General features: G+C 37.0%; 1 protein-coding gene across 1 annotated transcript in view; it reads right to left on the bottom strand.

Annotated features, from left to right (window-relative positions):
- SLC6A19 (solute carrier family 6 member 19) overlaps positions 1-11,589 on the bottom strand; it is a 251,135-nt gene that overhangs the window by 123,667 nt on the left and 115,879 nt on the right. Inside the window, exons 3-4 of the mRNA XM_044066125.1 lie at positions 5,401-5,538; positions 1,584-1,765 (exon numbers count right to left, since the gene is read on the bottom strand). Of these exons, the coding sequence (XP_043922060.1) occupies positions 1,584-1,765; positions 5,401-5,538 (320 nt within the window). The remainder of the gene's footprint in view (positions 1-1,583; positions 1,766-5,400; positions 5,539-11,589) is intronic.

Genomic DNA, 11,589 nt, shown 5'->3' with positions numbered 1-11,589 from the left:
AACATATATTAAAGCACAACATTAACTGGCACCTAAATTTACACATTCCTGAACTGAAAGTAATGCCCCACTTTACGTCCACCATTGAAGATCCAGACATAAAATGCATTCACTGTACTGTGTTTGTCCACTGTGGACTCTCTGGCCTTGTTATAGTCCCATTGAGATGCTTCATTAGGGGCTTCTCTATATTTGGAATTCTCTGCCAATCAATGTCAGTACCTACCTTTAGGATATTCAGAGCAGGTTTAAGGGTTCTCTTTGACATGGCTGCCTCATGCAGTTACCTTTGTTCTGTCCATTTTCAGACTAGATAATACCTTCCTCTTTCTTAACATATCAAAATATGTTAACCTTTACCACAGGCCAGGTAATCACAGCTATTTTACTGTCAGCATCAGGGACAGTGTTTGTTTTGTTGCACTTAACAATATTTTCCTTACTATTTTCTGTATGGTCATGGGTTGCATATTGGTGCAGTGATTATTGTTTCCACCTCACAACGACTGTTTTTCTGGTTTGGTTCCAGGCTTGCATACCTTCTATGTGAAGTTTGTGTGTTCTCCTTTTATCTGTGTGGGGTTTTTTTTCTTCCTCCTACATCCCAAAGACATGCTGTTAGACGAATTGTCGGTCCTCTAAATTACCCATAGGCATTAATGGTGTGTATGTGTGTGTTTGTTTGTGTGTATGTGTGTGGGTCTGTATTATGTTATCAAAAAATAATTTAACAGAACGGGATTTAACATCGAAATGCACGTCATTGAGCTGTTGATAGTGACATCTCAGTATAGTGAATATTGGAATATTTGCCCTTTCCCCACTGTAGTGCAGTCTTGGAGTTGGTATATATAATTAGTGGGGGTGTGTGTGGGGAGGAGCCCTCCTCAAGACTAAGTTCGATGACCTACATTTCGATAATAAATCCCTTATTTTACAATTATGTAATATAGACCCTGTGTGCGTGGTTGTGTGTGTGTGTGTGTGTGTGTGTGTGTGTGTGTGTGTGTGTGTGTGTGTGCGCACGCATGTGTGCATGTGGACACATGGGTGTGTTTGTTTCTATTCAAAATTGATTCTCTCTTAGCTTTATGCTTGTTGAATGGTAGGCTAGGCTGTGGCACCCCAATCTTCATCTCATGTTAATCCTGAATAAAATAAAGTGGATGTCAGAAAATGAATAAATGTACAATTGTATATTCTGTTGTTGCTTATAAATAGCAACGTACTATATGTGTTAATGTATTCATCTTCTATACTACAAATGCAAACAAACTGCACAAAAATGCATTTCCACGTTGGTTTATAGATAATAATTGTAGATTTATAGCATTGTACTGGGTCCTAAATTGTTAAATCTAGTATTTACCATCTGTGTCACTAAGCCACTGTCATAAGCCAAACAGCTATAAGGGCACAGTGGAAGACACTCAGTGCATAGACATAGTGGTTCTCAGACTGAATTCATCAATATTAAAAAAGTGTGTTATATGAGGTTACAATGATAATAATCACTTTTAATGCAACAGTAAAAAACTTTCCCTATCACAGTATCCAATTGACCACCATAATTAAGAAGTTACCTTTCCAGTGGTTTCAATGCCTCTGATTGTAGACACATAGACAACACCCCAGGCACAGATGAGACACAGCAGCATCCACCACTGAACTCCACCAGAGTCATTAATCCCAGTAGAGATGTTCAAAGTCTCTCTGTACCAGTAATAATCTACTGGGCTACTCTTTGCGCATTCATCAACATAGCCTGCACAGTAAGCAATTAAAATGAAAGCAGTTAATGACAGAGACTGGCATTTTCAGCAGACATCAGTAATGCATTTCACATGCATCCCTACGTTACTAAAGTGCACTATATCTTTACTGCAGACCAGTATTAGAAATATATTACATCTAACCCATCATGGTACAGCACGGTTTCATTCTCTTTTACTCAGCACCCTTTCTGAACTGATTTCTTGTCAACTGGATTATGATCAAGTCACAGAATGCACAAAACTTCCCATGTAAAATCGTCCAATTCCTGATTTAATTTCCTCAGCAAATTCTGTTTCACATTGTTTTAGCAAATGAAACTTGCTGAAGAATTTCATGAAAATAGTTGTATTTTAGATGAACCTGCTTTTACTTATGTAGACTTGCCGTGTTTTATAAAGTTTTAAAAAATAATTACTTAAGTGAAATTTAAAAGTAAAATAATTTCCAATGATTTGTCTTTTTCTTTAATTATTTTTTCACATAAATTAATCTGGAACAAAACATTTTTCAATTGTTTTACTTAACATCTCAGATGAATACAAATAGATTTAATACTTTGCACCTTAGGGTACATCACCTGATAAGCAAATAAAAACTTCCAATAACCTGACCATGTCTTCCTAATGACATCCTCAGAATCTTCTGGTTCAAACGATTATAAATTATATGTGGTAGTAAGGGTAGATCATACAGTATAACTGTTTTAGCATTGAATGCTTGACGCTCAGAAGGTTGAGTTAAGCATTCACTGAAACCTTTTCCTGAAAGTCGTCATGCCAAATACCGGCAATCCCAAAAACTAGAAACTCTCTACAGCTCCAGACCCAGGATCAAGCACTAACATGGATCCAGAAGGCAGGCAAGTTCAGACAGTCAATAATGTCAATATACAACATTCCAGCAGTTGGAACGTGGGATTTGCACAGCTCAACTTGATTTTCCAAGCATTGAGCATATGATCGTAAACCATATAACAAATGGGGTAGTGCAGAGAGGATTATGCTGTTTTCAGTTTTGCTGTGAGGTCAGCATGCATAATACTCTTGTGAGATGACAATAGATCTAAAACGGATAGAACAGGAAATAAATTAGAGTACATATGGGAAAAACGTCTCATTCCCTAGGCATCAGAATGTTTTTTTTTTCTCCATATTTGCTGTTGTGAAAAGCCTTGTTCAGAACTGGATTTTGCAGAGAGGGTCAGTCACAGACTAGTGCCTGGAAAAGTACAGGACTACAGGAAGTGTAAGCAAAACAGTAACTGCTCATGTTATCCTATACTAGAAGGTCAGTGAGATGTTCATGGTATTGCATTACATAGCTGGGCTTATCAGATCCAAGTGGCATAAGTTATGAGTGCTGTGACTTACAAGTCCTGATTTCCTATATGGAATAAAGACACTTAGTTCTACTTTCATTTATATAAACTATGTTGTTTTTCTTTAGAAAGAATTGTATTATGGAAAAAGATATGAATCCCTTTCTGGATGTGCTAACAAATGATTTTGCAAGAGGTGATGATGTCTAATTACAGAAGTATTTGAGTAATTTTACTGGGAGATAGTATAAGCAATTTTCTTTTATCATAAGCATGAAGCTTACCACAAGGGAGAAAAAAGTGTATACAGGATAATTGAAGAGTACAGTGCAATGAATTTGGCTTTATTATTTCCCTATGGTACCTGAATAATGACCTTCTCTTTCACGTGATAGCAAAACCAATCAATGATGCATGAAGATCAATGGAGGTGAAGCAGAAGCCCTAGAAAAATATATAAGCTTCATTTAACAAATAACTTGTTAGAGGTAGATGAAGATGTCACAGTACTGGTGGGAGCCTGGAATATAATTATCAGTACATCAGATGTCAAGCGAGGCCAAAATGCATCTTTCACCTCCACAGGTAAATATCTGAGATTTTACTATAAAATTATGGCTCTGTATACAGTACTCCCTGTCCACAGGAAGAGGTGTACATGTGTATTTTCCTGTGATACTGCAAGTATTCCATGACAACAATGTCATCATAGCTAGGGAACATTTTTATATAATTTGCTCACTATAATCAATTCCCCACTGCTACCCACTCTATGGTTCACACATGTAAAGGTGTTAAAGGATTGTGGGTTTTGCACCTTCTGCTGTATAGACCATGGTTTTACAAATAACTATTGGCAATATTAGCATATTTGTCAGGAAAAGGAGGATAGCCCATGCAAACAGCCAATGGGTAGAAGTGACCTAAATTCTGCTTCCAGACAAAAATGCAGTGGTTCAGTACAATAAAAGGGAAGCAAAGTCATGTGGCCATGCTGGCTTAACAAGATTAACTACTATTCTTGCAGGACCATAGAACTGAGGAAGAAAGTGATTTGCCAAAAATGTCTTTATGGGCAAAACAGACAGTGAAGGACATCATCAATGTCAGAATCAAGTTAGCTATCCACTTCTTGAGGATAAGATACTTTGAAAAACTGCCCTGCATCCCATTATTCATCGACCTTGAAACTATGGCTTAGGAAAGTGAAAAGGCACATGTTTAAATTAGCGAACCGGTTTTGAATGCCCTTAGAGAGAATTTGAAGGGATTTATTTATTTATATGAGAACCCATGTAGGGGCAGAAATTTCTGACAATTCTCATGAGGATATATGCAAACAATACCCTGTGCTGTCTCTTTCCCAAGATAATGGCATTCCAGGATGCTTCTCAGATTTTCACTATAAAAGGTGATAAAGACAAACACTTGCAGAGAATCCAGGATGGACGTAAATCTCTGGGGACTGATAGTCTTGTGGTAGAATTCCCAAAAATAGAACAGCTTTACTGATTCTTGAGTCTTGGTTCAGGAATCGTGATTTGTCTCTGGGACATAAAAGTGTGTTAAAATAGTCATTATTCCAAATTCACATAAGGTTGTTGTAAAGGCTTCCTAATAAGTATTACTAGCGCTAATCTGAATAAAGCTTCTTTAAATGAATACTGACTCAATGTGACTTATTTTGAAGATTTCAAGGGATCCAATATGAAAACTTTGGAACTTCTGTATAGAAGCTAAGGTTCACTTTCCATTCTGCTCTCAATCTACTCCCTTAACCAAATTTATAGCACATTCTTCCTATCTGCAATACCATGTGCAACATACAGATGTAGCAGTTGCACTTGAGAACTTCAGCCAGACTCAGAAACCCTACCAAGTCCTCAGGCAGTTACAGTACTATGCTCAGAATAGATACTGAGATTCACTAACACAAAATGTTTGTGAGACTCTTTATCTTGCCTGGGCATAGTAGGGCCTCATTCAGTTCAGTATCTTGATGTGTATGAGGTATTGAATTGGGCAAATCCAACTCCCTGGTCGATGTCATCCCAGGGGAAAGGTTTAATTCAGTTATCAGTATAACGAAAGTGGGATGGTGGAGACTGCTTTCACTACACTAACATTATGTAATCCATCTGAATATGTTACTACTCACACATAATTATTTTATTTGCCTAGCAGTTTCTTCTAGGTATTAAAATTTTATCAAGCAGAAATTTAAATAGAACTATAACTCATTTAAAGATACATTATTGTATAGTCTCAGTATACGCCCCTTTAAAAGAACTATCTGAGGTTCTCACCTGTTCTATTTTCATTCAGCGGACAGTTAGCCCATGGCAATGGCTCTTGAAAGGAGTTGAAGAAGTACCACATAACCCAGGCAATAATTGTGTTATAGTATAATCCCACAAAGAAGGACACAAGCATAGAAGCTATACCTAAAACAAAAAGAAAAAATATATGTCATTCAGTTTCTACATTTCAATAGTCATTGTAGCAAAATCCTTGCATGTAACTATGTTACTCTATGGTTCACCTCATAATTTTTTTTTTAACTTAGTATGGTTTGTTAAGTTTTACTATGAGTCTTTAAATCATGGGGGAATTGGTACTGTAGGCAGTACATGGTGCAATAAACATTTCAGGTATATACTAACTGCTATTTTTTAATACAAGTTACTTTTTGTTTTAGGTGCGGTATTGCAGCTATTGTGATACATTGTGGACTGCAATTATGACACATCAATTCCTATGTACAATTATTTGATTATAATAGCCAAAAATACAGTAGCAGCATACATCTGTTTTATTTATTGCATTTTAAAGGTCCATCCAGTAACCCATTTAGAGATGCATAGCAGTGTTGTAATATACCTGATAAATGCTGTTTGTTTCAACTGTGGTGACAACATCGCAGGCCTATAAAGTATGTTTCTAGCATTCAGATAGCCTGGATGCCCCAGAGTACACACTAGTATGCAATTATATGATGTTAATAGAACAAGTACTTGGTGAAATAGATGAAGATTCATGGGAGCTTGTAAACTGTAACTGAGCACATCTCAGTTCCAGCCCTGAATTTGCATGCAGTATAATTAAGTTTGGATATAAGCCTTTATCATGCATATATGGGGGTAATTACTTTCAATGATGTCTGTCTAGTCAACAGATTATGGTTGACCAAGAAATGTCGACATGTGTACAAGATCAGACAATAATCAGGACTGGGAAATACGGCCTTTCCCTGGTATTGCCGGATGTTGGAGTTAGTACATGTAATTAGCAGAGGGTGTGAGGGTGTAGAGGGCCCTGCCCCCTGTAAAAAAATGATTTTCTTTGTTTATTTTTTGTGTAATTTTGCATGAGCTAAGGTTTTTGCTCTGTGTATGAGTAGTACCTCAATGTCTGTGGTTTTATACTGATGTAAATGTTGATTTTAGGTCATTTGAAAGTTTTAAATATATATATATATATATATATATATATATATATATATATATATATATATATATATATATACACTACAACTAACTTGAACTCTGTCTTTTGAAGTGCTGATAGACTCTAAGATCGAGGTACTGAAAAAAAAAGCCAAAGGTTTACTTCTACTATTGTTTGCAGGGGATTTCATCATCCACTCCCCTGCTAACTTAAATAAACTAACTTAGTGACTGCATAATAAAGAGAAAAAGTGAAAACACCTTACCCAATTATTGTCTGATGTCGCCTCCGTCAACAAACTGCTAGGACACTCAGCTTCGATAGTCATGTTATTCAATTACTTGGATTTGCCTAATGTACTCAAAACAGTTGTACATGCACACACATATGTATATATGTATATATATATATATATATATATATATATATATATATATATATATATGTGTGTGTGTGTGTGTGTGTGTGTGTGTGTGTGTGTGTGTGTGTGTGTGTGTAGATAGATAGATATAGATAGTAGATACACCACTTAATAGCAAAAATACCCAAAGTCGACTAACAAAAATATTAAACACATATTGTCAAAACACAGAAGCAGACGTGTAACCACATGCACCAAGAAGCAGCCTCGGTGCATGCAATTTCTGATTTTTAAAAAACAAAATATAACATTGTTTTTTGCAGAGTGTAACCACCCTGCACCCCCCACGTCCACTGCTAATTATATATACTAATTTTGAGACTGCTCAAACACGGGGTAGGGTCAAATTTTTCCACCACTGAATTTGTGTGATCTCGCACAAATGTCGATCAACTGCCTAGTCGACCATATGCAGTTGACTAGACAGCTGTCGATATTTGGGAGTTGTGCTTATTTTAAGCACTCCCTTATAAATACTTATAGATATAGATAGATAAAATTGTATGTATAACCATAATGTAAGCAAATCCAACTCACACTGCATTAGATAAAACATTCCATTGTTATTATTGCAATATGCATGTAACTGAAACCTGAACACTCTTTTATAGCATATTTATTTATTTTATTTATTTTACATTTGTTAACCGGGAGAGTCCAACTGGATACATGTCCATTTTCAGCGGAGGCCCGGGAAGAAAAGCTCCAGGTACATAATAGACATATGAACATTGTTAATGCAAAAAAGGAAGATAGTTGAGTTCTAAATACAATATAAAGATACATCACATCTTGGGAAAAAAATAACAGCAGCATATAAAAAAAACATAGGTCAGTTACAAAGGTGAGGCGCCTTGTTAAAAAGCGGTTAAGGATAGTGAGGTAAGAGAAGGGTAAATGATAGTGGTTAATCAAGTTTGGAACAGGGACATTGCCAGAGAGTATTGAGATGGGGTTTAAGCTTTTTTTTGAATTGTAGGAGTGAAGGTTCTGAGGTGAGCATGGTCGGTAGGGAGTTCCACATTTTACCTACAAAGTTTGAGAATAGAGAATCCCCAGCAGAATTATTGGCTTTGGTAGTTTGAGCTAAGATCTTATTGGAGGAGCGTAAAGATTGCAGGTTAATATAGGGGTTAATGATGTTTTTCAGAGCTGGTGTTTTCTCTGGGTGATACAGTATCTGGTGAGCCGTTTTGAGTTGGTTGAAATGGACTTGGCTGGAAAACTCTAACCACCCTAGTTGCTTCAAGTTAGTGCAGTGGTGCGTTCTAAAGGTGGAATTTGTGGCAAATCTAGCTATGTAATTGTAACAAGAAGCAAGTTTGTTAAGGGTTGTCTTGTTTAGGTTTGTAAAGTGGGGGGAGGCATAGAAAAGAGTTGATAGTAGGTGTGTGCTGGCAATTGTAATTTTAGCGTGAGGAGTGAGAAAGTGTTTTACTTTATAGAGAGACCCAAGCTTTTTATTGACGGTTTTGATGGTAAGATTGAAATGGGTGTCAAATTTAAGGGAGTTATCAATGGTAACACCTAATAGCTTTGTGTGAGCTTCTGGTGATATAGTGATTCCATTGGAGGATGTAATAGAGAAGGTGGGGGGAAGAGTCTTGTTAGTGGGTGAGAAAGTAAGTAGTTTTGTTTTGTTGAGGTTGAGAACTAGTTGATGACTTGAGAACCATTTTTCTATTAGGTTGAAGGTGTCTTGGGCTGAAGCAGTGAGGTCTGCCAGGTTGGAGGCAGTGCTGATGATAGTCGAATCATCTGCATATTGAATGCATGTGGCATGGGGGGTGATTGTGGGCAGGTCATTAACAAAGATGGTGAAGAGAAGAGGGCCAAGAATAGATCCTTGGGGAACTCCAAGTGTAACAGGTAGGCATGTGGATAATTTGTCCTGCCATAGAACAGCCTGTTGCCTATTGGACAGGTAGGATTGGAACCATTTCAGCGTGGAATTGCTGAGTGATAGTTTTTTAATGTATGGAGGAGTTGAATGTGGTTCACCATATCAAAGGCCTTGGAGAGGTCTAAGAAAAGAGCAGATGATAGTTTATTATTGTTTCTGAAGTTATTGATGGTATTAGAAAAGGATAGTAGGGCTGATGTGGTACTGTGATTTGGCCTGAAGCCATGTTGGGAGTTGGCTAGAATTTTATTTTTGGTGAGGTGTTCCATCAGTTGTTTGTGGACACACTTTTCCATAATTTTGGCCAGGGGTGAGAGTATAGCTATAGGTCTGTAGTTGGTTAGCTCTAGTGAGCTACCACCTTTATGGAGAGGAATAATGTGGGACATTTTCCATATGGAGGGGATGAAGGCTTCTGACAAGGTACGGTTTATAATTATGGAGACGGGATAGGAAATGGCCTCAGCTGCTTTTTGCAGAAACTCAGCTGGGAGAAGGTCAGCTGCTAGCTTAGTGGGTTTTAGTTTTTTAAGAAGAGATGTTATAGAGGATATGGGTACTGGATCGAAGGTAAATAGATGATCTGATGTAGTTGTAGTATTCTGATGGCATGGGTAGTGGAGTGGGCTGGTTGTTTGTTTGAATTGTGTGGCCAGGGATTGTATAGTTTCTGTGAAGAAACTATTGAATGTGTTAGCAATGTTTACAGGGCACTGTTGTTTGCAAGTTGTTGGATTGGGGGTGGTTGCCTGGCCTGGGTGCAGGAGCTTGTTTAAGCCTGCCCAGAATTTTTGTGGATTATTAAGGTGTTTGTGTTGAAGGTGGAGGAAGAAGTTTTTTTATCATTTAAGATCATTCTTTTAGTTTCATTTCTAAGTTGCCGGAAGGTTTGGTGGGAGTGTGGGTCTTTAGAGGTACGCCATGTGACCCACATCTTGTTTCTAGATAGGATTTTGGATTTTGTTTCCTTAGAGAGCCATGGTGCGGTTTTGGTTTTAGTTCTAATGGACCGTATTGGAGCATGGGAATCTAGAATCTTGAGGAAGGTGGTGTTGAAGTAGATAACTGCCTCTTCAAGAGGAAGAGACTTGAGTATTGTCCAGTTGTGGGCTTTAAGTTCAATTTGAAAAATGGAGGCGTTGAATTTATTATTGTTCCTGATTTTTTTTATGGTTGTAAGAAGGGGAGTGATTTTCTTGAATTTGATAACATAGGTGAGTAAGTGATCACTCATGTCTTCTGGGTGAGTACCTGCTGAGTACTGGTCAGGATCTTTATTAGTAAGGATCCAGTCCAGGATGCTGTCTTTGTTTTGGGGTTTACCTAGTCTGGTAGGAGTGGATATGAGCTGAGAAAAGCCATGTAGATTTATGCTGCTAGATGGGGAGTTAGATGAGAAGGAATTCCAATCGATGTTGAAGTCACCTAACACTATGGACTCCTGGGGGTGAGTTTGAGTTAACCAGTGGAGAAAGTCCTCTAAGGTTTTGTTATTATTGTTGCCTGGGGGGATGTAAATACATGCTATATTTATGCTTTTATGTTTGTTTGGTTGAAGTTTTACAAGTAGAATTTCGGCATTGTTTGTTAGGAGGGGTTGTGGAGAGGCAAGGGAGATTTGTAATGTATTTTTGTAGAGTATGGCTACACCGCCACCTTTACGAGTTATTCGGTCTGCTCTTAGTATATCATACCCTGGTGGGATTATCTGTGTGTCTTTCGTACTTGGTTTAAGCCAGGTTTCTGTGAGACATAGTAGGTCTGGGGAACAAGTAGCTAAAAGGGCATGTAGGTTGTGAATCTTATTGTTTACACTTCTGATGTTTAGATGACAGGTCAGAAGAGAGTTAAAGGGTCTAGAGTTTAGATTGAGAAGTGGAGGGGAGGATAGGGTGGAATTAGAATTGAGTGGAGGGGAAGGGCCAGGGTTGGGGTGGATATCACCATCTGTGGCTAGTCTGTGATTCAGAGTGGTAATGAATTTGAGGGCTTTGAGTATTATATATATAGCTATATATATATATATATATATATATATATATATATATATATATATATATAATACATACCTATATCTATATCTATCTATTTATATATATATCTATATATATGTGTGTGTGTGTGTGTGTGTGTGTGTGTGTGTGTGTGTGTGCGTATATATATATATATATATATATATATATATATATATATATATATATATATATATATATATATATATATACACAATACTTGGTTTGTATATATATATATATATATATATATATATATATATATATATATATATATATATATATATATATATATATATATATATATATATATATATATATATATATATATATATATATATATATATATATATATATATATATATGGGAACACTACTGAATCTCGAACGTTTGAAATCTCGAATTTCAAAAGCTCGAGACCATGTAGCCGAAACCCCACATTACCGAAAGACCAGAAGCGCGAAATTCAAAATCCCGATGTTAAGGGATTTTGAGTTAGCGCTTCTGGTGTTGTGGTTCAGGTAAGTATGTGTGTAATTGTGTTTGTGAGAGGCTTTAGTGTGTGTAAGTGTGTGTTGTGACTGTGGTGTGGGCGTGTGTGTGTGTGTGTGTGTGTGTGTGTGTGTGTGTGTGTGTGTGTGTGTGTGTGTGTGTGTGTGTGTGAGGGGCTGTAATGTGTAAGTGTGAGTTTGCCTTGTGTGTATGTTTGTGT

The sequence above is a fragment of the Protopterus annectens genome, chromosome 3.part0 (genome assembly GCF_019279795.1).
Source record: "Protopterus annectens isolate FY-2018-M chromosome 3.part0, PAN1.0, whole genome shotgun sequence".
Taxonomy (NCBI): domain Eukaryota; kingdom Metazoa; phylum Chordata; order Ceratodontiformes; family Protopteridae; genus Protopterus; species Protopterus annectens.
The sequence above is the reverse complement of the archived record's forward strand: the minus strand, read 5'-3'. Positions and strand labels throughout refer to the sequence as shown.